The sequence below is a fragment of the Schistocerca piceifrons genome, chromosome 6, assembly GCF_021461385.2.
Source record: "Schistocerca piceifrons isolate TAMUIC-IGC-003096 chromosome 6, iqSchPice1.1, whole genome shotgun sequence".
Classification (NCBI taxonomy): domain Eukaryota; kingdom Metazoa; phylum Arthropoda; class Insecta; order Orthoptera; family Acrididae; genus Schistocerca; species Schistocerca piceifrons.
Genome location: NC_060143.1, coordinates 344779854 through 344807706, shown reverse-complemented (window position 1 = coordinate 344807706; position 27853 = coordinate 344779854). Strand labels below are relative to the sequence as shown.

The following is a 27853-nucleotide window of genomic DNA, read 5'->3' as shown; positions in this document are numbered from 1 at the left end:
ATTTTAGTACTGCTGCTATGTGAAATTGATATGCCGGTTTTTGTTTCCCAGTTTTTCATAACTGAAATACCCGGTATCGGTCTTAACTGGTCGGTTTCTTCTATCCCTAAGCCTCAGGGAGTGCGTCCTGAAGGAGCGGGAAAGCCTGCCAAAGGCGCTACCGTGTATCGCTGTGGCACGCTCTGGGGAGACCCGGCCTTAATTAAGCAGCGCTCTAGCAGTGACACGTCTATCGGGGGAACGACTGTAGCGACTCCAGCGGCGCGACTGTGGCGACTCCATGGAATCGGCTGGAAGCGCGCGACTACCAGCCGCTGCAGTCGCTACGGGCGCGCGTGGTCGAATCAGTCTTGACTGCAGTTTGCCCTGTTTCTGGCTGTTTTGTAACTCCTAATGGACGACTGGCAACTCGTTGACTTAATACGGGAACGCCCGTGCTTGTACAACCCTAAATACCCTCAGTATAAAGACGTTAATGTCAGGGATGACGTCTGGATGGAAATTGCAGGGTTGATGAGACAACCAGGTGAGTAGAACACTTTCTTTATTCTTTTATTCTATTCTCTGTTACTGTAATCTACTGTCACATCTGTATTTAGAATGTCTACCGGTTTTGCTCATATTCTGAACATCTACAGATTTGTCAAAACAAATAAAAGACTTGCTACGTTTTTTCTTACATACAGCCTCCATAAGTCATTATGTACTTCGTACATTACAGTGTCACGAATTGTAAAGTAGTCTTGGTAATCACGTGGTACATCAAGATAACTAAAGTCATCTGTTAAAACAGTTACAAAGCTAGCATAAAATTATGGCCGGTGTATCAAACTTAAACTAGAGTGCAAGAGAATCCCTCTGTTCACATCTCGAACATATTTCCATGCATATTAATGTGCTTCTTTTGAGCAAAACAATTCTCATATGCATAGCTTTTTTGAATATTATACGGTAATTTTGTACACACGTGCGGTCATATACGCGGTGAAACAGTTACGGCGTTGCGGTGTTTACACCAGTCAACAAGATCAGCGCAGCAGCGGAGTTGAACTGCACGTTGCACGTGTTCCCGAGCAACGAAAAGCAACGCCCTGTGATGGAATAATTAAGAGTTGCGCCCTACCGAAGCCACGGTCCTGTAGGTTTGGTACAGTACATAAATGACGTAGTAAATGGTAAGATTACCAACGGTATTGGTAGCTTTGGTAAGGGAAAAGCATAAACGAATGTGTAAGAGAGAAACTGGAAACCGACAACTTCTCTTCGTATTTTTTGTTTGGTTGTTTGTTTTGCACATAATCGGAACCGCACATCATGCAATGTGAGTCCATTGTGTATTTTATATTCTTACAAAATATAAATTGCATTCTATAAGTAATAAAAAGAATTGATCACAGAACTTCTGAGGGCCGGCCGCTGTGGCCCTGAGGTTCTAGGCGCTTCAGTCCGGAACCGCGCTACTGCTACGGTCGCAGGTTCGAATCCTACCTCGGGCATGGATGTGCGTCATGTTCTTAGGTTAGTTAGGTTTAAGTAGTTGTAAATCTAGGGGACTGATGACCTCAGATGTTAAGTCCCATAGTGCTTAGAGCCATTTGAACCATTTGTTTGAACTTCTGAGGTTTTAAGTAATCAAAGCAATTACTTTTGATGCAAGTGCAGTTTACATGCAGAAACATAAAAAAACTAATTATTGTTCTTATTTTGTACTCAATAGAGCGTTCTTCATCACTACGAAAGGCAAGAGTTTCCTGTTATAATTGATAAATGTGAAAGTTTTTAGTGAGTAACAGAAACATGTCTCATATCTGTTCGACGAAGTATTGAAGCAGTGCTTGATTTTTTTCTTTTTTGAGGAAATCGCGCCTCCCTGCACTGTGTGACAAATCTGTACTGCTTCTTCCACTTCTACTACAGCATCCCTGCGTTTTACATTACATATTAACAATTCTCCAATAAAACTTGACAGTTTCAATTTTGCTATAAATACCATTTATTTTCACGTAACAAACAGGAGGATTATAAAACAAAAATATTCCGTAAGTTACGCGGCCATTTATATGTCCTCACTCAGTTTCTAGACGCTTCATCGCTTCCGGTTTCAAGGAGAAACTAGTTCAAAAATGGTTTAAATGGCTTTAACCACTATGGGACTTCTGACATCATCAGTCTCTTAGACTTAGAACTACTTAAACCCAACTAACCTAAGGACATCACACACATCCATGCCCGAGACAGCACCGCGGTTCCGGACTGAAGCGCCTAGAACCGCTCGGCCACAACGGCCGGCGGGAAACTAGTAAGACACTGACTGACATATGTAAAGAATGTTATCGTAACAGTTACTACTACTCCTACTACGTGATCAGGCACAGTGGACTGCACGCATCTACAAGTTTCCTCCTCCACTGTATTCTGTCCATTGCCGCTATCCGCCATCCGTTCACATCTATTGACGCTTGGTTTAAATCTTCATGGAGTCCATCCCTCCAACGCTTCTTGGGTCTCCCTGGTGGTCTCTTTCCTGTAGGTATGAAATCCGGGAGCTTCCGAGGCCATCTGTGATCCTCCATCCGGGCCACATGGCCTGCCCACTGCATTCTTTTGGCTTTGACAGTTGCTGCTATGTTGGGTTGCTGGTATAGTTCCTCAAGCTCTTTGTTGTATCTGATCCTCCATTTCCCTGTATCTGCATCCAGAACCGGACAGAAGATCTTCCGAAGCATTTTTCTCTCAAAAACAAGGAGCTTATGGAATTCCTGTTTCCGGATACTCTATGTCTCACAGCCATATAGAACATCAGGCTAGATCAGGGTTTTGTACAGTCTGAACTGTCTGGAGAGATATCTGGACCGAAGCAGTTGTGCTAGGCTGTGGTAAGATCGGTTTCCTGCTTGTATTCTGTGTTCTCTTCTTCACATGACGAATTCTCAGTGAAAAGTGCCCCCAGATATTTGAATTCTTGCACTCTCTTGTAGGACTGGTCCCCAACCTGCATCGTAACAGTTACTTCCCGGTAAGTATGCAACACACCTAATGTACGGTTATTGCAGGTACGACGCTGACTTCATCTACAAGAAAAGCTACCGTATTCTACGCTTACTGAAGATGGTTTGCTGTAGCCTACGGTAGTTTTACAACTCTGCTCGTAAAAGAAGTACACCTATATGCAAGACTGAAAAAAATATGTTCCAAGATGTGAACTGAGGGATACTCTTCCAATCTCGTTTTACTTTTATGCAATTACCACATTTGTATTTTACTTTGGAACTGTTTTAGTTCAACACGATGACTTTATCATCTTGGTGTACCATATATAGAAGACACCTGTTAACATGCTTGCCCACATTCATTTATTATTCCTGACATTGGAATGCATGCACATTGGTGACTTATGAAGGCTACAAACAGTACATAAAACACACATGTTGCCCTGCAATAATAATAGGTATTGTTGTGGACTGGCAAGACAGCCAATCCACAGTGACGGGTAGCCGAAAGGCACGCGTTTAAGCTCACGCAGGCTGGCGTGAGGTCTGGAACAGTTAAAGGATTTGAGTCTAGCAAATAAAGTACGTAGCTGTTGGAATACTTAACTTTAATCCATAAGTGGTGAACATAGCTCTTGACGGTACATGCATCACAAGATAAATAGCAAATGATAATGGCGCCTTGCTAGGTCGTAGCTAATGAGGTAGCTGAAGGCTATGCTAACTATCGTCTCGGCAAATGAGAGCGTAATTTGTCAGTGAACCATCGCTAGCAAAGTCGGTTGTAAAACTGGGGCGAGTGCTAGGACGTCTCTCTAGACCTGCCGTGTGGCGGCGCTCGGTCTGCAATCACTGATAGTGGCGACACGCGGGTCCGACGTATACTACCGGACCGCGGCCGATTTAAAGGCTACCACCTAGCAAGTGTGGTGTCAGGCGGTGACACCACAGGTATCCTATACGATATTACGATTGTCGCATGTGTGTTTCAGATCTGTTACATAAGATCTGACTTACGATGTTATGCTTTCATTCCTCTCGGTATGCCCCGATTACGTGCTTCATTTGCGGTAATAATGAGAAGGTGATACTGCTGAAGTAATCGGCGATACCTCCTCTCACAGGGAAGCCATAAGTGTCCCCATGCTAATCACTGAAAGTACGAAAATTTCAATTTCTAATTTCTCTGAGTCACAGACGAATTTTTTTATTCTTCTCCTAGGATAGCATCTCGAGAACGGTTTTCCCTTTACAAGTTAGCAGTTTGAAAGCTTTGTCTCTTAAAATTAGACCGTCCCTCATATTAATTGCATTGTTGTTGTTGTTCTTGCTGTGGGATTTCAATCTGAAGACAAGAGGTGAGTTACAATAGATTTTTGTTTACAATGGATTTGATGGTGAAAAACTGTTAATGAAATCTGATGCAGCTCTCCCCGCTAGCGCATGCTGTGTAAGTGCATACATCTCTGCGTAACTACTGCATGATAGATCCACCTGAGCCGGCTTAGTGTGCACAAGCGTTGGTTGGACCTACAGTTTTTACCTCACCCCCCCCCCCCCCCCAAAAAAAAATCACTTCCCATCACAACCAAATTTAATTCGCTTTCCAATATTCGCTTTTTCAGTGACACCACTGACACCTTCTCTGTCAGTATTATTCAATATCAAGCATCACAAGTTTTGAACTAGCATCTACGAAAACATATCTGTAGTTTAAAAAGTGTGACTCTATTTTTTCCAGAGTGATCTGTTTTAAGGGGTTTCCCGGTCCACTGCTGAAATACAGTTACGAGTCACAATTATTCTTCAAATTCGTTAGCGATTGTAATGAAGATTTCACTATTGGAGTAAGCTCAATAAAAGAAGCATTTCACTTCATGTTTTCAACAGCTGTTTCACAATGCGTCCTATGTAGCTTTATAATTTGCGAAATGTGAATGACAAAAATGTGTAGCTTTCTTCCCACAAGAATAAGTCGATGGAGCCATAAACCGAAATTATTATTATCTGATTAGTATGGATTCATAGCATTCATACTGAGGCTGACAAAGTCATGAGATACCTCCTAACATCGTGTCGGACTTCCTTTTCCCCGGCGTAGTGCAGCAGCTGGACTTACTATTGAGGCACGTGCCGTCCATAATTGTGAAAGCGTTGTCGGTGCATGATTCTGTGCACGAACTGACCTCTCGGTTACGTGGCGTAAATGTTTGATGGGATTCATGTCTGGCGATCTGGCCGGGCAAATCATTGACTAGAATTGTCCGGAATGTTCTTCAAAATTAACCGGGAACATTTGTGGTCCAGTGACATCCACACGTGAGTGGCTGCAAATGGTCTCCTAATGGCTGAACATAACCATTTGCCAGAGGACCCAGTGCATTCCATGTAAACATAGCCCACACCATTGTGGAGCTACAACCAGCTTGCGCAGTGCCTTGTTGACAAGTTGGGTCCATCGCTTCGTGGGGTCTGCACCACACTTGAAACCTGCCATCAGCTCTTACCATCGGAAATCGAGATTCACCTGACCAGGCCACGGTTTTCCTTTAGTCTAAGGTCCAACCAATATGGTCACAATCACAGGTGATGGTGGACCCGTTAGCAAAGGCACTTGCATCGGTCATCTGCTGCCGTAGCCCAGTGACGCCAAATTTCGCTGCACCGTCCCAAATGATACTTTCGTCTAAGTCCTACACTGATTTCTGTGATTATTTCACGCAGTGTTCCTTGTCTGATAGCACTGACATCTCTATGCAAACGCCCCTGAACTCGGTCGTTAAGTGAAGGTATTCGGCCACTGCGTTGTCCGTGGTGAGAAATAGTTCCTGATATTTAGTAATTGTGACACAATATCGACACTATGTGTGGTATCGATAGCTACGATGCCACAACGTAGGTGCGCTCTGGAAGGTTGGCACTAAGAGAGCGGACGAATAACGCCGACCACAGCGCCCTCTAGCCGACGCTGTGGAGCTCGACGAGCGCCGCTCCTCATTCAGCCCATTTTATCACGAGTAGACGACCATGCAACTTGTTTCTATTTCATAGTGGGCGGCCCACTACAGATTTTGCCTTTGTAACTTCCAGTAGTTGTTAGCTCATCTCAGCCAAAGCTAAGTAAAGATTTATGTACTCATATTTTTGCCTACAGTAAGCTTGTAAAATCTAGAGGCAGTACCGAAGTACTTCACCTTTTCCTGCTCCTACTCACGTCCTTCACTCTCGTCCTATTTTGCAGAAGCAGTTCACAGGAGCAGATCCACGCGCCGCCTATCCAGGCGGGATACAAAACTATGCACCACGGAATACTGAATTCCCTAACGATATTCGAAATCGAATGTCCCATGCTTCTAGCTCCAACTACCATTCCGCTTTCAAGGTCTGTTAATTGCCGTCGCGCGGCCATAAACATGTCGGAAACCTTTTCGCATGAATCACCTGCTTACAAATAGCAGCTCCGCCAATGCATTGCCCTTTTGTATCTTGTGTACGCGATACTACCGATACATGTATATGTGCATATCGCTATCCCATTACTTTATCACCTCACCGTATGCAGATGTATGAGGCCATATTTTTTATTCAGTTCTAAATATCGGTTGAGGTATTAAATGTTTTGCATATTGTTCGGCTGACTTTCCGCTTCGCTGACGCTAGCTCGGTGAGTATGTCTGTGCGCGAGAAACAGCGTGCTTTAATCGAGTTTCTAGCCGCAGACAGCGTGCCTACAATTGGAATACACAGCAAAATGATTTTATCGATAGCAGTAATGTGCTCGTGACAAAAGGCACAGTAGTGGTAACCTCAAGATGTGTGACGTTGTTCGGAGTGTTTCCAGAAGTTAAAAACCGGCCTCGAGGATTCCAATTTGATAGTGATGAGGTGGTGCAAGCAGAGGTGACGTTCTGCCTCTATCAATAAAGTCAAACACTGTATAGTGATTGTATCAACAAACTGGCCTCTTGCTGGGACAAATGTGTTTGTTCCCAGGGTGAATTATCGCATAAAAAATTCGGAGGGATTACTTGTCAGCACGCCCTCGTAGACGAATGTAACATGATAGCTTGTCCTCGACGATCTTAACGGATCCAAACGTGGTGTGTGGTGAAGTTGGCAACATTTGCATGTTTTGAATCCCCCATTCATTGTGTGATGACTTGGTATTTGCCTTTTTTTATTTATATTTATATTTTTTTTATCCATGAATGGCTGGTTTAAGAAGAGCTGTCTGTGCAGCGAGAAGGTACGGGCATCTCGTAGTAACTGAAACGTCCCCTTTGAACAATAATACAAGACTGTCCTTTACCTGACACAGAATATTTTTTAGCGCAACGCAATCTGACTTTCAAAAAAATCCCTACGAAAGAATGGCCCTGACTAACATTAACCTATACGTTTCACAAATCACTTACCTCACAAAAATCTTCGCTGCTCAAGCTACTGCAATACAGCAAGCGCCACTACTGCCAGCTAAATAAAAGATTCAAACTACTGAAGGCACTAACTACTGATAGGGATAGTTAGCAAATGAAAGATATTAATAGAGAACAAACAATGTATTTACCTTGATATCATCATATATAAATATAGCAGTTCATGACAAATTTCAAAACTCCGCCATCTCTCTCCCCACATCCACCACTGCTGGCGGCTCACCTCCAACTGCGCAACGCTACGCGCTGTTCACAGCCAGCTGCCTAACACTACAACGGCGAGTATTGCAACAATGCAAAGCAGCCACAGACTGCACACAGCATAGCCAGTGATTTTCATACAGAGGTGGCGTTACCAATAAAAAAACCTAAACAGCCTACTTACATAGCCCCCATGCTCCCCACAAAAAATTTTACAAATTTTTTTTTGGGCACTGGCCAATACATATTTGTTAAAATTTTTTTTCACAATTACAATAACAAAGAAATCAGATGCACACACTTATTGATAAATGTTGGTCAAAAGCTAAAATTTTCTCACAGTCCATAAAGATAGTCCTGATCATTGATCACACTAAAATTGTCGTGTTTTTCTCAAAGTCTGAGCAGTAAAAGACAATGCACACAGACGTAGTGGATTTCCATGCAGTCTTGAAGAAGTAGTGTTGTCCTTCCAACGGAAAGACAGTGCTGACTCGACATGCAGACAGGTAATGGGCCACAACAGAGTAAACCCACAGCAGAGTCAGTCGACGTTTTGAAGAATATTGGTGGTCAGGTCATCACAGAGCAGACCCACTGTAATCCTGGTAGAGATTACGGTACTGGTGGGCCACCAGAGGTGCAGACCCACTGCAGTCCTTGTAGAAATAATGATATTGATGGGTCATCAAAGATGTAGGCCCACTGTAGTCCTTGTAGAGATGGCCAGCAGCCATCTGTTGGAACTGTGCAGGTGCACAATCACCATCGAAGAGTCTTGTGGACAATATAGCAAGTCCATGAACCACCACTCGTGCAGTCACAAAAAAATTGTTTGAAATGTCCTTAGAACCAGCAATGCTGTTATCCAGTCCCTTGCTGAATTATTAATGCACGTGCAAACACTAACAGTCCCTACTTCTCGCATATTGTCCATATACTATGACCAACAGAAACGTGTGCAGTGAAATGTAACTAACAAGTTAATAATATCATGAACTGGTGACAATTACAATTTTATAACATAAGAATATAATAACAAAGGTACACAATACATCATTAAAAACATAACAATATAGATAACATTTGTAGTAATAGGGGCTTTACAAAAGAATAGAAATAAACATATACATCAGTGGAATTATGACATGAGTACATACATAAAGGATCACAATAACTTTTGAAACATCAGCTTCACACATGAGCATTGAACAGAACAGAATTAATAATGTCTAAACATCTTTACAAAGAAAATAACATAGTATTTGAAAAATTCTACAACATAAATCTTATTAGCTAAACACATAAAGACAGGAAAAAGACAAATACACAAGGGTACATATACACATACCAGAATAACACAGGAGAAAAGGACAGGGTTTGTTTTCAGTGTAACATTTGGTACTGCAGTATTTTGCGAACAAAACCTTTTTTGTTCTTGGAGATCTCCCTTCGTTCATCATTATTCCCAAAAAGTCCTATCTGTACCTCTTTTCTGTATTCTAACCATATTTCTTTCAAAATAAATATGGCTCATTGTACAATACTCATTTAGGCCCAAATCGTTTTCATATAACTTTCAAAGCATTATTTCCCTATTCTCCATAGTTAGGTTCTTATATAGTCTACCCCCTCATAAGCTAACTTAAATCTACTGAGCTCAGATATTAAACTAAGGGACGAGGCAATGCAGCAGCACAAAACAATTAACACAAATTAAAGTTCAGTAGCACTATGCCTGGCAAACAGCAGCTTATATCTAAACATGACATAGCTCAAGCAGAAAAAATAGTACACTAAAGATAACAATGCAGATAAGGGAAATGTATAATCACATCTTAATGTCTAAGTAATTAAAGTGGTGCACCACAAGAAGTTATCCTACCAAAAAGTTACCAAGTACTTGAAAAGAAAATTATGAATGCAGTTCCTGTGAAGGTAAATGTCATTTTGTGCTCCCTCATTTTTTTTGAAAAAATTATTTTTTACTCGATCTGTAGACAGAAAATATTTATATTAGTACATCTATAAAATTTTATTTTAACCAATGCTGCAGTGCAGCTAGAAACTAGATATCAAATGAAATAAGCAACTATGTACACAGCAAAGCATAAGAACATCGTTCAATAGCCATGTGGCATTTCATAAGATAGTAGAAAAATCTCTCAACTAGAGAGACAGTAGTCATAATCAGGTGTATAGACATAAAAATATTTCTCGTCATTTCATTAGGCATCCAGTGTAATCATATGTTTTCAAGTTCGACCGTGTCGTTTTTGCGATGCTTTCTACAAAGGAATGTCAGAAGCGAGGTTAATGGCGTCTTTTTTTATTTTTTTTTTTCTACCTGTGCTGCTGAAAAGGGCTCGCAATAATGGCTTTTCCTCCAGGCAACTGGCACACCTGGCCGCTCGCAACGCATTACGTCACGGTCACTTACCTTTCTTACCGACATATTTACGACAGCAGTTTCTGCTACAGTGACAGTCTCATATAAACATTTCACAGGTCGAAAATTTGCGTAACAAATGTGTAGAAAAAAAATCCTGTAAATATAACAGTGTTCAAAAAATTTTCGCCAGCATTGTGATACATTCACACATATACACACATTTCATAACTCTTAAAGTACGATTCTTGGTTTCCAACATCCTTTTTCACAAGTCAAAGTCCCACTACTCATTACTCCTTACCTTATTACACATATATATATTCGTCGACACGTCAATCTTGCGACGACACTTCAATATTTCATCATAATTGCATCAGCTTATTGATCATAAACATACCTCAACAGCATAATACACATCGTCGTTGTAAAAATATCATAACACCTCAGTCAAATCTCAAAAACGTCGTAGCTTTCTGCAATAATTTCAAAACCTAAAAAAATTCTCTGCTCATGTCAAAAGTGTCATCTGCCTTAAACGTACTTTAAAAATCATGATCCCATACCAAATATATCATTCAAAGCTCTCATAGTATCACAATGGTTCCAAAAAAATATGAATAGTTCACTAAGTACAGACAAAATACAATTTCGTAAGTGTGAAGTTATCCAACGGTATAATTACGTAAACATCTGTCACTGATGTAGTAAAAAAAAGTTTGTCTCTCTCAGTTAAATGATCAGATAGCTGTGTAATTATGTGTTAGAGAAATATGGTACCGATGTGTAAAGTTGTGTAAGCAAATACCATATTAGCTAGGGCTCCTTGTGGTTGCCACACACATGGTACACAAAGTAAGCGTGTACCCCCTGAGGATTAATGGAATTATACCCTCAGGTGTTACAGATTACAGCAATGGAATGAAATGTATCACGGAAAACTTTCTTTGTAATTCAAAAAATCTTTAAAAATAAATGTTTTAAGTACAAAATTAATCACTCAAATACGTGTACTGTAGCGCTAAATGTGCGTCTTGTTGCAACATAATCTCTGTGGAAGTGTCGTAGTTATCGTCCTCCGAAAGCTAAGTTCTGCAGAAGTCAATGTACTTACCTCATAATACACAAAAGTGAAATGCTTTGCGTATAAATGTCTTAGTTATTACGCTTATTGCCGTGATGAAGAAAGTACTGTACAGTAACGTATTGTTGTGCCACGAAAAAGGCTGTCTCATTGTTGCTATACCATAAAAGTTACTACTAAAACATGTTTTTCTTTCCAGAATAAAACAGAAAACTGTGCAGATATAAAACAGATACACTGCAAAAGCAACATTGTAAATTTTCACTCATTAGTAGCGTCAAGATAAAACCGTGTAGTTGTCACATAAACTAACCACTGTGTCGTCTGGTATCTCACAGAAAGTACTTTAAACCCAGAATGTATTTTCAAGTAAACCAAAATGTTGCATTAAAATCTCATTAGCAGTACTGGTAAATGTTCTAAGTATGTGAGCCTTATAGTCGTTACGTAATCGTGCAACTAACAAGCAAGAATGTACAAATACAACACTGTGTCGTCTGTTCACTACAACAATGCATTCGTAATTTCTGTTTAAAAATGTTCCCTAGGTTCTAGACTGGATATTTAACTTCAAACATAGTTGTATGTTAACAGTTTCTTAAGTCTGACACAGCATACTAGTAATGTAAAGTGAAAAGTTATATGACAAAGACAAAGTTAAAAAGCAGATTATCTCTCAGTAAGCGGTTTTACATGTGAAGTGTGGTGCAATCCTTTACTCTTCCTAGTACGCAGACTTTCAACTTCAAAGCAATTATCATGTTGTTTACATCGGTAAAGAATGCTAAATTTTTTCTCAAGGCTAGCGTCTTTGTTATTTTTCCCTGAGCCAGCGGCCGCACGCAGCTGCCTGCTGTGCGAGTCATTGTCTGTCTCTTTGTTGCCGCGCGTCGTTACTGGGATTAGGAGGCCTAACTTCCACAAATTCGCCTTGCCGAGAGGGCCCAGCTCTGTTTAAAGCTCGCCAGTTCTGATGGAATTCAGGTCTGTCGTTTTGTCGGTAGTTTACACAGTTTCTTTCGTGTCGGTCACGTGGTGGAGAATTTCTCCCTGAATCGTAACTGCGCGCTGAACTGTTGCGTCTGAAATTATTCTGTCTCCCTTGATAATAATAGTTCTGATTACCATATTGTCTGTTTCTATGGTTATCTCTGTCATATTCATTACTACGGAAATGTGATCTTTCTCTGTAACTATTACTCTGCCAATCGTTGTCATATGGGTGGTGTCTGTTTTGGTCACGATTTGCGTTGTAAGAATAGGCTTGTCGTGGCCAGTTATTGTTTCTGTCGTCACGGAATTGTGACGGAAGTGACCTGTAGTGATTGTTTTCCTGTTTTCGCATCCCGCGACTGTCTGTGTCAATTTCCAGTTCTTGTAACAGTCCCTGAAAAGCTTCAATGTCTTCTTTGCAACGTCCTGCCAAAATAATGTGTCGTAAATGTTCAGGTAATTTCTTTAAGCAAATGCGGATGAGTTCTGAAGGGCTGTATGGGTTTGAAAGATACTGATTCTTATGTAACATGTCTTCAAAATATTTGACAAGACTGGAAAATTCAGATTGTTCGAAATGTTTCATCATTATGATGCTATGTTTTATTCGGTCTTGTGTGGCTTGAGACCAATATGCTGAGAGGAAGGCATGGTAAAACTCTCCTTCACTGCGGCAATCGTGAATTACCGATCGCATTCTTACAGCTGGTTCATTCTCCAAGTAGCCACACATAAATTCTAATCTGTGTTCTAACGACCAGTTGGGAGGAAAACAATGAGAGAATTGATGGAGCCATGCTTGTGGATGAATGTCGTTGCCAGAATTCTTAAATGTTTTGAATTTACGTGTAGTAATGAACAGCTTATAGTCAAAATCATCATGTCGGCGAGTCGCATATCGGTCATTGTTAGGTCGTGTCGGCCGTTCCATCTCAAAATTCGGTGCACATCGCCAGTTTCTTTCATAACTTCCGAAATGCCCTGTGTTATTATTTTGTGGCTGTTCCGTATTTCTATGTCCCTCTTCCCTTATTGGGGCGCGAGTGTCCTCTGAAATACGTAATTCTTGTATTACCTGTGTTAGCTGATCTTGTACTTCCCGGATTTCTCTTTGGTGTTGCGTATCAATTTGATTCAGATTTTGTTTCAGTTTCCTAATTTGTTCGCTCTCTTCTGTGTTATTAAAGACTACCGGTTTTGTGTCATTCAGATTATCATCTACCTTCGTAGATAAATTATTTAGCTGATCCGAAAGTTCAACTACTTTCTCTGATAATGAACTAATTTCCTCCATGTGTCTTTCTACTGTGTCCTTTAAGTTTTCCTGAGTTTTTGTAAGTTGCGTAACCGAATCGGTAGATGCAACTGAGTCAATTTTAGCTTGCAAGGTCTCATGATTTTCATGAACAATAATTTGCAGTTCTTTTATGGCTGCTTCGTGATTCTGTAATGCATTTTCATGCCGCGAAAAAATAGGTTGAAAATGCTCACAAATTTGTGTTTTTACGTCGTTACAGACTTTTTGACATTTCGATTCGATTTTATGTAACTCAGTAGTTAAATCTTCACGTGTTTGTTCAAGTGTGGTGTCTAACTTTTGAAGATTTTGTTCCATTGTGTCTAACTTTTGAAGCTTTTGTCCCATTTGTTTCTGATTTTGTTCAAGTGTTGTGTCTAACTTTTGTAGCTTTTGTCCCATTTGTTGCATTAACTGTAATAACAATGCACTGGTGTCTGAAACATGTTCCTCAGTGCTTTTCGGCAGTGAATTTGCACCGGCAACATTCACATTTTGACAAGCGGAAAACGTGTCTTGACTCATTTGGGAAAACGGTGAGGACGCAAAACCTGAATCTACAGTATTTGCAAAATTGTGTCCTGTCATTTCGGATTCCTGAGGCGAGCTGTTGCCGACCGATCGATCGATAATGCTTCCCTCTTCACTAATTGTTTCACTGTCCACGCCATTGTTTGCCGCCCGCTCCATTTCCCTATGCATAATTATCAAATTACTACTTTGAACATCAGTTAATTCATTACTCGGTGGCGCTAACACACTGCTTTCATTTTCACTGTCATTTCTCAGTTTACTTTGGAGCCTAGTATTACGTTTTTCACACGCCATTATTGTCACAGTATTTCACACGACAACACAGAAAAGCACAATTTGAAGAGCAAAAATAAGAGAACACATTAACATAGCACTGAAAATAATATCTAGTTAATTGCAGCTGCGAAATACTTGGTGCAAATCTACATGCATGCCACAACTGTTTTACTGTACAACAATGAAAGACTGCAACTACAAAGGAGATTTTCTCTACAATTACGCGCTAGAAATAAACAAAATCTACACTAATTACACAAACTACAACAAAAGATCAGAAGATTCCAGTGAGGTATCCTCGGCTAAGGGTCGACATATGAAACGTCCCCTTTGAACAATAATACAAGACTGTCCTTTACCTGACACAGAATATTTTTTAGCGCAACGCAATCTGACTTTCAAAAAAATCCCTACGAAAGAATGGCCCTGACTAACATTAACCTATACGTTTCACAAATCACTTACCTCACAAAAATCTTCGCTGCTCAAGCTACTGCAATACAGCGAGCGCCACTACTGCCAGCTAAATAAAAGATTCAAACTACTGAAGGCACTAACTACTGATAGGGATAGTTAGCAAATGAAAGATATTAATAGAGAACAAACAATGTATTTACCTTGATATCATCATATATAAATATAGCAGTTCATGACAAATTTCAAAACTCCGCCATCTCTCTCCCCACATCCACCACTGCTGGCGGCTCACCTCCAACTGCGCAACGCTACGCGCTGTTCACAGCCAGCTGCCTAACACTACAACGGCGAGTATTACAACAATGCAAAGCAGCCACAGACTGCACACAGCATAGCCAGTGATTTTCATACAGAGGTGGCGTTACCAATAAAAAAACCTAAAAAGCCTACTTACATAACGCTACGTTGGAGTTTCTGGCCCAGCGCCCGGAACTTCCTGCTCTACGACCCCTGCGTCTCCTCGTAGAAGGAGAGGACTGTCACTCGGAAACGGCCCCGGAAACGTGGGACTCCCGCTATTTTACGCACTGGACCTGCTGGGAAGTCTCTTGTTCAGTGCAGAGCCAAGCGGAGCGTACGGCTGTGCACTGTTTGTAGTAACTTAGAAGTGTTTCTGCCACCCGACCCCAGACGACGACGGCGTACTCGAGGACACGGCGGAGCAGCACCTTGTCTACAGCTGCATCTACATCTACATCTACATGGATACTCTGTAAATCACACTTAAGTGCCCAGCAGAGGGTTCATCGAACCAGCTTCACAACAATTCTCTATTATTCCAGTCTCGAACAGCGCACGGAAAAAACTAACACCTATATCGTTCCGTGCGAGCTCTGATTTCCCCTATTACGTTTCTCTCTATGTAGGTCGGGGTCAACAAAATATTTTTGCATTCGGAGGAGAAAGCTGGTGATTGAAATTTTGTGAGAAGATTCCACTACAACGAGAAAGGCCTTCGTTTTAATCATATCCACCCGAAATCCTGTATCACTTCCGTGACACTCTCTCCGCTACTTCTCAATAATAAAAAACATGCTGCCCTTCTTTGAACTTTTTCGATGAACTCCGTCAATCATATCTGGTAAGCATCCCACAACGCGCAGCAGTATTCTAAAAGAGGACGGACAAGCGTAGTGTAGGCAGTCTCTTTAGCAGATCTGTTCCATCTTCCAGGTGTACTGCACAACATTTTCTATGTGTTCTTTCCGTTTTAAGTTTTCGTTATTGTAATTCCAAGATATTTAACTGAATTTACGGCTTTTGGATTTGACTAATTTATCGTGTAACCGAAGTTTAATGGATTTCTCTTACTATTCATGTGGATGACTTCGCACTTTTCATTGTTTAGGGTCAATTGCCAATTTTCTCACCATACAGATATCTTTTCTGGATCGTTTTACTATTTGTTTTGATCTTCTGACGACTTTACTAGACGATAAGCGACAGAATTATCTGAAAACAGCCAAGGACGGTAGCTCAGATTGTCTTCTAAGTCGTTTAAATAGCTAAGGAACAGCAGAGGGAAATAACACTATCTTGGGGAACGCCATAAATCATTTCTGTTTCATTCGATGACCTTCCAGCAGTTACTGCGAACTGTGACCTCTCCTGCAGGAAATCACGAATCCAGTCACGTAACTGAGACGATAATCCAATAAGCAAACAGTTTCGCTACAAGCCGTTTGTGAGATACAGTGTCAAAAGCCTTCTGGAAATCAACAAATACGGAATCAATTTGAAATTACATGTCAATAGCACTCATCACTTTGTGTGAATAAAGAGCTAATTGTGTTTCACAAGAACGATATTTTCTAAATCAGTGTTGGCTGTGTGTCAATAGACCGTTCTCTTCGATGTCATTCATCATGTTTGGACACAATATATGTTGCAAAATCCTGCTGCATATCGACGTTAATGATATGGGCCTGTAATCTGGTGGATCACTCATACTGCCTTTATTGAATATTGGTGTGACCTGTCCAACTTCCCAGTCTTTGGGTACGGAATTTTCGTCGAGAGAGCGGTTGCATTGATTTTAAGTATGGAACTATTGCATCAGCATACTCTGAAAGGAACGCAACTGGTATATAGTCTGGACTGGGAGACTTGCTTTTATTAAGTGATTTAAGTTGCTTCACTACTCCGAGGATATCTACTTCTAAGTTGTTAATGTTGGCAGCTGCTCTTGATTCGAATTCTAGAATATTTACTTCGTCCTCTTTGCTAATGGAATGGCGAAAGGCTGTGTTTAGTAACTCTACTTTAGCAGAATTGTCATCGATAACATTTTCAATACTAGCGCACTTGATATGCGGCGAGAATCTCTTTGCTTTCGAGACAATGTTTTGTTGTAAAAACTACACTGAAGAGCCAAAGAAATTGGTACACCTGCCTAATATCGTGTAGGGTCCCTGCGAGCACGCAAAAGTGCCGCAGCACAACGTGGCACGGAGTCTATTAATGTCTGAAGTAGTGCTGGAGGGAACCGACACTATGAATCGTGCAGGGCTGTCCATAAATCCCTAAGAGTACGAGGGGGTAGAGATCTCTTCTGAACAGCACGTTGCGAGGCATTCCAGATGTGCTCAATAATGTTCATGTCTGGGGAGTTTGGTGGTCAGCGGAAGTGTTTAAACTCAGAAGAATGTTCATGGAACCACTCTGTAGCAATTGTGGACGTGTGGGGTGTCGCATTGTCCTGCTGGAATTGCCCAAGTCCGTCGGAATGCACAATGGACATGAATGGATGCAGGTAATCAGACAGGATGCTTACGTACGTGTCACCTGTCAGAGTTGTATGTAGACGTATCATGGATCCCATATCGCTCAAACTGCTCACTCCCCACACCATTACAGAGCCTCCACCAGCTTGAACAGTCCCCTGCTGACATACAGGGTCCATGAATTCATGAGGTTTTCTCCTTTCCCGTACACGTCCATCCGCTCGATACAATATGAAAAGAGACTCGTCCGAGCAGGCAACATCTTTCCAATCATCAACAATCCAATGTCGGTGTTGACAAGCCCAGGCGATGTGTAAAGCTTTGTGTCGTGCAGTCATCAAAGATACGCGAATGGACCTTCAGCTCCGAATGCCCATATCGGTAATGTTCGTTGAATGGTTCGCTCGTTGACACTTGTTGATGGCCCAGCATTGAAATCTGCCGCAATTTACGGAAAGGTTGCATTTTTGTCGTGTTAAAACGATTCTCTTCAGTCGTCGTTGGTCTTGTTCTTGGAGAGTCTTTTTCCGGCCGCAGAGATGTCGGAGACTTGATGTTTTACCGGTTTCTTGATATTCGCGGTACACTAGTGAAATGGTCGTACGGGAAAATCCCCGCTTCATTGCTACCTCGGAGATGCTGTGACCCAACGCTCGTGCGCCGATTATAGCTCCACGTTCAAACTCACTTAAATCTTGATGTCCTGCCATAGCTGCAACAATAACCGATGTAACAACTGCGTACATATGTCTGTATTTGAATACGCAAGTCTATAGCAGTTTCTTTGGCGCTTCAGCGTAGTATAAACTTCTCGCAACGATTCTAGCTAAAACGTGCTACCAAGCGGATTCTGTAAGGTAGAAGCAGAGCCGACGTTTGTGTTACAAAGCTGTGTATTCAACAGTGTGAAATATCTGTCAGTGCAAAAATAAATAAATAAATAAATAAACAAAGATGTGAAAGAGGTAAATTGAAAATTAAAGGGAGCAGAAAAAATCCTAGACATAGACGAAAGAAATATGTATAATACCTAGTATGGCCTTCTTTTAGTTTTTCGGAAGTGAAGTCAGACACATCAGTCTTCTTATGGGTTTCATGCGGCTTGTCAAGATTTCTTCTCCTGTGGCAACCTCTTCGTCTCAGAGTAGCGCTTCCTCAATTGTGCATTCCAAACTCTCTGTAGTCCCCCAACAGTTCCCACTGTTGCCTTGGAATTTATTCCGCGATTATAGCACATGTCTACAGAGACTATTCATGTCCGGGATTCTGAGACTCAGTCTGTAAAAACGGAATTCTTGTAGGACCGCTTCGTCGTCCGTCCGTCCGTCTGTCTGTCTGTTGAGAACCAATTTCTTTCAGGAATTGTTAGACGAATGAAGTTCTACCTTGTGTTACATACTACGATTTACGGTCCCCCTGCCGCTCCTAGCTGAATATAATCAGAAGACACGGTCATCTATGTCACATACACTACTGGCCATTAAAATTGCTACACCACGAAGATGACGTGCAACAGACGCGAAATTTAACCGACAGGAAGAAGATGCTGTGATATGCAAATGATCAGCTTTCCAGAACATTCACACAAGGTTGGCGCCGGTGGCGACACCTACAACCTGCTGACATGAGGAAAGTTTTCAACCGATTTCTCATACACAAACAGCAGTTGACCGGCGTTGCCTGGTGAAACGTTGTTGTGATGACTCGTGTAAGGAGGGGAAATGCGTACCATCACGTTTCCGACTTTGATAAAGGTCGGATTGTAGCCTGTCGCGATTGCGGTTTATCGTATCGCGACATTGCTGTTCGCGTTGATCGAGATCCAATGACTGTTAGCAGAATATGGAATCGGTGGATTCAGAAGGGTAATACGGAATGTCGTGCTGGATCCCAACGGCCTCGTATCACTAGCAGTCGAGATGACAGGCATCTTATCCAAATGGCTGTAACGGAACGTACAGCCACGTCTCGATCCCTGAGTCAACAGATCGGGACGTTTGCAAGACAACAACCATCTGCACGAACAGTTCGACAACGTTTGCAGAAACATGGACTATCAGCTCGTAGACCATGACTGCGGTTACCCTTGACGCGCATCACAGACAGGAGCGCCTGCGATGATGTACTCAACGACGAACCTGGGTGCACTATGGCAAAACGTAATTTTTTTCGGATGAATCCAGGTTCCGTTTACAGCATCATGATGGTCGCATCCGTGTTTGGCGACATCGCGGTGAACGCACATTGGAAGCGTGTATTCGTCATCGCCATACTGGTGTATCACCCGGCGTGATGGTATGGGGTGCCATTGGTTACACGTCTCGGTCACCTCTTGTTCGCATTGACGGCACATTGAACAGTGGACGTTACATTTCAGATGCGTTACGACCCGTGGCTCTACCCTTCATTCGATCCCTGCGAAGCCATACATTTCAGCAGGATAATGCAAGACCGCATGTTGCAGGTCCTGTTTGACTGCTGCCCTGGCCAGCACATTCTCCAGATCTCTGACCAACTGAAAACGTCTGGTCAATGGTGGCCGAGCAACTGGCTCCTCACAATACGCCAGTCACTACTCTTGATGAATTGTGGTATCGTGTTGAAGCTGCATGGGCAGCTGTACCTGTACACGCCATCCAAGCTCTGTTTGACTCAATGCCCAGGCGTATCAAGGCCGTTATTACGGCCAGAGGTGGATGTTCTGGGTACTGATTTCTCAGGATATGCACCCAAATTGCGTGAAAATGTAATCCCATGTCAGTTCTAGTATAATATATTCGTCCAATAAATACCCGTGTATCATCTGCATTTCTTCTTGGTGTAGCAATTGTAATGGGCAGTAGTGTAATTTGATACTCGCAGTATCACTCAATATAACCTATGGAATACTTCCAGTTGACATGTCACGACATTCGGCAAGGAGCAAGGTTTCACAGTAGAAATAAAGTAAAAATTCTGAAGCTTATTAAATTGTAATTATATCACATAAAAATACCTTTTGCCATTTGAACGTACATTGCATTCAGTATCCTCCAAAAGCAAAACAAACGAACATTACTGCATGCAAACATAAAATGTAATTTGCAGTCATGTTTTAACAAATAAATAGAAAACGTTTTATTAAGTCTTCTCTCTATCTACATATGTAAACTGAAGACCCGTGCTCGCTTGTTTTTGTATATCTGGGCTTGTCTGAGGAATTACTATAGAGATTTTGATATGGTCTCATAGTTCCCATTGCCAATGACAGTATAATATGAATAAGTGGCAAAAATCGTTGAGACCCTCGATTCCCAGGATGGGTGGACTGTATGACTACATAACTTAGTTTATACGGAACCCTCAGTGCGTGAGTGCAGACACACTTGGCATACTTTTTTAATTCATCAGTCCACTTAGTTTTCCAACATCCTTCTGCAGTATCACACCCTGCACGCTTCGAATATTTTTAGTTCCGGTTTCCACAGGCCATTATTCGTTTCCGTGCACCCGATGCACATGTTCAGAAATTTGCTCCTCGAATTAAGGTCTGTATTTGATAGTAGTACATTGCTTTTAACGAGGAATGCTCTCTTTCGCTGGGCTACTCTTGTTTTGCTGATGCTTCGTCGTTATGCGTTATTTTGCTGCCTAGGTAGCAGAATTCCCTCATTTCGTGTACTTCGTCGTTCTCAATTTCGATGTTACATTTATCGCTTTATTTCTTTTGCCCCACGTTCCTTTCGGCTTCCTTTGGTTTACTCTCAGCGATATCTTGTGCTCATTACAAAGTGCTTTTCAAAGCTCCTGTAATTATATCACTTCGAAAGAGATCAATGGCATATGCGCATCTAATCATGATAGTCTTTCAGCCTGACTTTTAATCTCGTCCTGGTAGCTTCCTTTTATTTTCGTCATTCCTTCTTCCTTGTACGGACTGGACAGCTATGCCCTTTCTAATATGAGCATTTCTTTCTTTGGCTTTTTTGTTTTCCGTTGGTACAATTCCCTGTTGTTTCTTCTGCATATTTCTTATTACACGTCTTCCTCTATAGCTTATACACTCTTGGAAATGGAAAAAAGAACACATTGACACCGGTGTGTCTGACCCACCATACTTGCTCCGGACACTGCGAGAGGGCTGTACAAGCAATGATCACACGCACGGCACAGCGGACACACCAGGAACCGCGGTGTTGGCCGTCGAATGGCGCTAGCTGCGCAGCATTTGTGCACCGCCGCCGTCAGTGTCAGCCAGTTTTCCGTGGCATACGGAGCTCCATCGCAGTCTTTAACACTGGTAGCATGCCGCGACAGCGTGGACGTGAACCGTATGTGCAGTTGACGGACTTTGAGCGAGGGCGTATAGTGGGCATGCGGGAGGCCGGGTGGACGTACCGCCGAATTGCTCAACACGTGGGGCGTGAGGTCTCCACAGTACATCGATGTTGTCGCCAGTGGTCGGCGGAAGGTGCACGTGCCCGTCGACCTGGGACCGGACCGCAGCGACGCACGGATGCACGCCAAGACCGTAGGATCCTACGCAGTGCCGTAGGGGACCGCACCGCCACTTCCCAGCAAATTAGGGACACTGTTGCTCCTGGGGTATCGGCGAGGACCATTCGCAACCGTCTCCATGAAGCTGGGCTACGGTCCCGCACACCGTTAGGCCGTCTTCCGCTCACGCCCCAACATCGTGCAGCCCGCCTCCAGTGGTGTCGCGACAGGCGTGGATGGAGGGACGAATGGAGACGTGTCGTCTTCAGCGATGAGAGTCGCTTCTGCCTAGGTGCCAATGATGGTCGTATGCGTGTTTGGCGCCGTGCAGGTGAGCGCCACAATCAGGACTGCATACGACCGAGGCACACAGGGCCAACACCCGGCATCATGGTGTGGGGAGCGATCTCCTACACTGGCCGTACACCACTGGTGATCGTCGAGGGGACACTGAATAGTGCACGGTACATCCAAACCGTCATCGATCCCATCGTTCTACCATTCCTAGACCGGCAAGGGAAGTTGCTGTTCCAACAGGACAATGCACGTCCGCATGTATCCCGTGCCACCCAACGTGCTCTAGAAGGTGTAAGTCAACTACCCTGGCCAGCAAGATCTCCGGATCTGTCCCCCATTGAGAATGTTTGGAACTGGATGAAGCGTCGTCTCACTCGGTCTGCACGCCCAGCACGAACGCTGGTCCAACTGAGGCGCCAGGTGGAAATGGCATGGCAAGCCGTTCCACAGGACTACATCCAGCACCTCTACGATCGTCTCCATGGGAGAATAGCAGCCTGCATTGCTGCGAAAGGTGGATATACACTGTACTAGTGCCGACATTGTGCATGCTCTGTTGCCTGTGTCTATGTGCCTGTGGTTCTGTCAGTGTGATCATGTGATGTATCTGACCCCAGGAATGTGTCAATAAAGTTTCCCCTTCCTGGGACAATGAATTCACGGTGTTCTTATTTCAATTTCCAGGAGTGTATATTTCTGAAAACTGCAATTGTCTTATGCTAATTTAAGTTGTCTAACGATTTTTCTAGGCTGGTAAATCTTATGGAAATGTCTTGATTTTTCTTAAGTGTTGCCTCTGTTATTAAGAATGGCCAGAACTGCTTCACCCCTGCCCTTTCTCTTTCCTAACGCTGAGCTGATCGTTACTTAACAGATCCTCAAATTTGGTTCCATGTATATTATTTGTGTTAGCAATCTGGTTGAATGACATATTAAGCTCATCGTGCGATAGTTACCTGCCTTTGTTATCTTCGGGGTAATGTGGATGATATTCTTCCGAAAGTCTTATGATATATCTTCACTCTCATAGATTCTACGTACCAACTCGAATAAATGTGTGGTTGTCACTTTCCGCTACAGCTAGAGTAATTTCGAAGAAATGTCTTGTTTGATCGCAAGTTTTCCAAAACTCGTTCAAACTCTTACACTAGAACCTTCAGTAACAACTCTTAATTATTCTTCTGTCGCGTGATTAAACAATTGCTTCCCCTCGTAGGGCTCTTCAGTGAAGTCTTTCCATCTTCCTTCTCTCTGATCTACAATTAGCAGTGGAATTACTAATGTTGCCTTAATTTTGTCGTGCTTGCTCATAATTTCACCGACAGTTACTTTGGCTATGTGCTAAACCTGTCCTTCCGACGACCATTTCCATTTCGATTCCTTCACGTTTTTTCTGCAGCCTTAGCGCTTTAGCTTTCCATTTATTTAATTCCTAATCTCCTTATCTTCTTCTCGACATTTCTGTATTTCATTCTTTCAACAATCAATTGAAATACATCTTTTATTACCCATACTTTCTTCTCTGTTACCTTCCTTGTGCCTATATTTCTCTTTCCAACGCCTGTGATATCCCTTTTTTCGGAACGTCCATTTCTCCTGATCTGAATTGTCGTAGGCAGTCTCAGAGAACATGACTCACCGATCATCATTCCTCAACACTTCTGTATCCTTCATACACAGTGGTTATCCCTTGTGATTCTCTTAAGTTCAGATTAGCCTTCATCGTTATTAAATTATGATCTGAATCTCCATCCACTCCTGCGTACACCTTAGAATCCAATATGTGGTTTCAGAATGCATGTCTCATCATACTGTAATCCTGCCAGTATCTTTCTTCGTCTACAGGCGTTTTCTAAGTTCACCACTTTCTCTTGCGATTCATGATCATTGTATTTCCTATTAGTAGCTGAAATTTACTGTTACATTCAGGGTGTCTTTTTCTCTCCTATTCGTACTACCGAATTCGTATTCTCTCGTAGCTCTCTTTTCTATTCCTTCCCCACTAAAGAGTCCTAACCCCTCCCCCCCTTCCCCGGACTCCACCCCCTCCTGCGCTGTGGTTATTAGAATTTCATCCCTTGACATACTGCGTTACCCGTCAATACCCTTATCTAGTCTACCTTTTCATTTTCCACTTGCGTCGTATACCTGGATTATTGTTGGCCCTCATTGCTGTCCATTCTGGTGAGAACAATGGTATCAGTGAACCGTTCACATTGAATCACTATTTGCCCTGTCATCCTGTTCATAACGAATCCTATTCGCGTTATACCATTTTTCACTATTGTTATTTTACACTCTATTCATCTGAGCAGAAATATCTTCTTTCCATTTCACTACAGTGGTTCCTACTGTGTCGAAGCTGAACCTTTACAATTGCCTTTTCAGATTGTCAGGAGAGATATAGTTTTTACGTGAGAACAACGGGTCCACACACCGAATGTAAAAGAAAAATCACTGGTGGTGTTTCAAAAAGTAATAAACGCTAATGAAAAATTTCGGAAGAATGACGTTTGCGACAGACTGCGGAACAATTCTACTGCCGCCAACGTAAGCCAAGCGAAGATAAGATAAAGTAAATGAGAACTTGTACGGAAGCGTATAGACAGTCATTTTTCTCTCGTTCTATTCGCTAGTGGAACAGGAAAGGAAATGACTAGTAGAGGTACGTGGTATCCTCCGTCATTCACCGTACGGAGGCCTGGGAATTATATATAGTATTTTCTCTATCCCTACTATTAATGCAACCAGGTGAGGTCCCAGGCTGATGAACAGTACTCAAGAAATTGTCTTACAAGCATTTTGTTAACCATTTCTTTCGTGGATGAATGACGTTTTCTTAAATTCTTCCAATGAATAATGGCACCTGATTTCCCTGCTGTTTGTTTAATGTGGGTACACTTTACGTCGCTGCACGCGGTTTCTCCTAGATGTCTTACAGTGGTTAATGTTTCCAATGATTTGTCACCAACAGTGTGACCGTATAGTACGGATTTATTCGCTTATTTATGGGTAACACGTCACATTTATTTGCGTTTACGGTCGACTCTTGCAATTCGCTACAGACTTCTGGGGTTGCTACCTTCTAGTAAACAGCTACATTGTCTGCGTACAACCTCATTGGGCTTCCGACATTATCAACTAGATCATTTATATAAACTGCAGACAGTAACGGTGCTATTACACTGCCTTGGATTTCTCTTGAAATCGCATTTACATTCATTGATTTTTTTTACCGTTAAGAGCGACGTGTTGAGTTCAGTGTACAAGTACAAAACCCAGTCACAAATCTGGTTCGATATTCAGTAAGTTCGCATTTAGTTCTCTAAACGAGAGTGTGAAATTGTAACATATGGCATCTGGAAGTCAAAGAACCAATTATCATCTTAGGCGCCAATGTCTGCGGTGCTTTTATAAACCGCAGGCCAATTTCTTAATCCACCATCTTTTATTGCCGCCCGCTGTGACCGAGCGGTTCTAGGCGCTTCAGTCCGGAAACGCTGCTGCTGCTATGGTCGCAGGTGCGAATCCTGCCTCGTGCATAAATGTGTCATGTCCTTAGTTTAGTTAAGTTAAAGTAGTTCTAAGTCTAGGGCACTGATGACCTCAGATGTTAAGTCCCATAGTCCTTAGAGCCTTAGAGCCACGACAGGTTTCGGAACACTTAAGGTTCTATTATCTGGTCTAAAAAATAAAATCACTTAAACATCTTACGTCATCCTTTCCCAGTGTGTCATGGAACTAAAGGTTCAGCCTGAAAAAAGTAAAAGGAACAAAAATTTCATTCTTTGCTCCATGCTGCGAGATTGTAAACACAAAGAGGAAAAAGTATGACATCGGGATGAGGATTCCGTCAGGTGATTAAGTGGTTTTATTTTTTACTCCAGATGATGGAACTAGGTGATCCGGAACCGGTCGTGTACCCAACAAAAGATTGTGGATTAAGCAACTGTCTTGCGGTTTCTTAATTTTTCTAACTCTTTTCCAGTCAGTTTGTGTTGAAAATAGCCATTTTCGAAACAAAATGGCGGAAGTCTTTCTCTCAATGATTTATTTTTTGGGGGGCACGGAAGGGGGGGGGGAGGCTGAAGAATCTGAATTTCATGTTTGTTGCCTTGTGTGATGCCAGCTTCCCAACAAAAAACACAAAAAATCTTCAAAATTTTAGCAGCTTTTTGAGTTTTTTGTTTATGCGTCTAGAATATGCGTTTCTCGAAGATGAACACCCTGTACAGAATTGGAGCAGACAAAAGTTTATATAAAATGCTGTAGTCAGATTTGATTTTGTGATGAATGGAATCGACCCAAGAGCACACTGAAAAACAACGATGTTTTGGCCCTCCTGTGAAAACGTCAAAACCCCCACTCCCACCCCTTACAAAACTACACGTGGTACTGCCAAAAGAGACGTCCATTGCATTAAATTTTCTGATAAGGAAAAATTCCTTCTACGACCTAGAGTCAAACAACCTTCACACCTGTCTGTTCTTTTGCTGTATTACGCTTAAAAGAACTTGTTTTTATTGAGCTGGTGGGAAAACATTAAAAAATTATATTTACAACATATTGTGTACATGAGAATGAATGGAAACATGAAAATGAAGGCTGAATGTAGTAATGTACATATGTCACAAAATGAGTGATTATCTAATGTAGTATTGGGTAGTCTCTTCGAGTATGTTCTCTATCTGGAAGAGAAAGAAAGAATTTAGTGATAGAATATGGATACAAAAGACAGATAAGTTGTATACCGAACTGTCGATGCATGAAGAAATATTTTTACTGATATCAAGTGTGCAGTTTTTTTTACTCGTCTCCGTCTAACCGTTGGTGGCCGAGAAAACGTTTCTTGGCCACTAGAAGATCCAGGTGAATGGATATTGGGTACTGAAAGGTCCAGGCAAAGCCTCAGGGGCTGTGGATGTTTCAGGCTGAACAGTGCGTTATTGTTCTGCAACTTAGTTCGGCTATACGGCCCGCATCTCGTGGTCGTGCGGTAGCGTTCTCGCTTCCCACGCCCGGGTTCCCGGGTTCGATTCCCGGCGGGGTCAGGGATTTTCTCTGCCTCGTGTTGGCTGGGTGTTGTGTGCTGTCCTTAGGTTAGTTAGGTTTAAGTAGTTCTAAGTTCTAGGGGACTGATGACCATAGATGTTAAGTCCCATAGTGCTCAGAACCATTTGAACCATTCGGCTATACGTAAAAAAAAACAAGTGCTTTCACCGCTGGCTGTTGCGGTTCTGACTACCATGGCAGAGGCTTCAAAAGAAGGTGTGAAGTGTAGGTAAGGACGGTATTACATTACCATATTTCTTTGTAAAAGTTGATACGAGGTGCGGCTAGAAAAAAAACGGACTGATGCTGGAAAAAACATTTATTTACAATTATTTACAATTTCATGTTGTCTCCTTCAATGTACTCTCCTCCTCGGTCTCTACACCGCTCCATACGAATTTTCCACTGTTCATAGCAATGCTGCAGATCATTTTCGGTAAGTCCATACATTACTTCCGTCGCTTTTTCTTTTACTGCTTCAACAGTCTCAAATCTAGTTCCTTTCAAAGCTGACTTGACTTCAGGGAAAAGAAAAAAGTCACAGGGGGCCAAATCAGGTGAGTAGGGTGGATGATCTAAGATGAGAATGTTGTGTTTTGCCAAAAACGTCTTCACTGACAACGCACTG

The 27853-nt window shown here is 42.2% G+C and overlaps 1 protein-coding gene across 1 annotated transcript in view; it reads left to right on the top strand.

Annotated features, from left to right (window-relative positions):
* The first annotated feature begins 352 nt into the window (after positions 1–352).
* LOC124803107 overlaps positions 353–27853 on the top strand; it is a 31768-nt gene continuing 4267 nt past the window's right edge. Inside the window, exon 1 of the mRNA XM_047264264.1 lies at positions 353–526. Within this exon, the coding sequence (XP_047120220.1) occupies positions 394–526 (133 nt within the window). The 5' untranslated portion in view covers positions 353–393. The remainder of the gene's footprint in view (positions 527–27853) is intronic.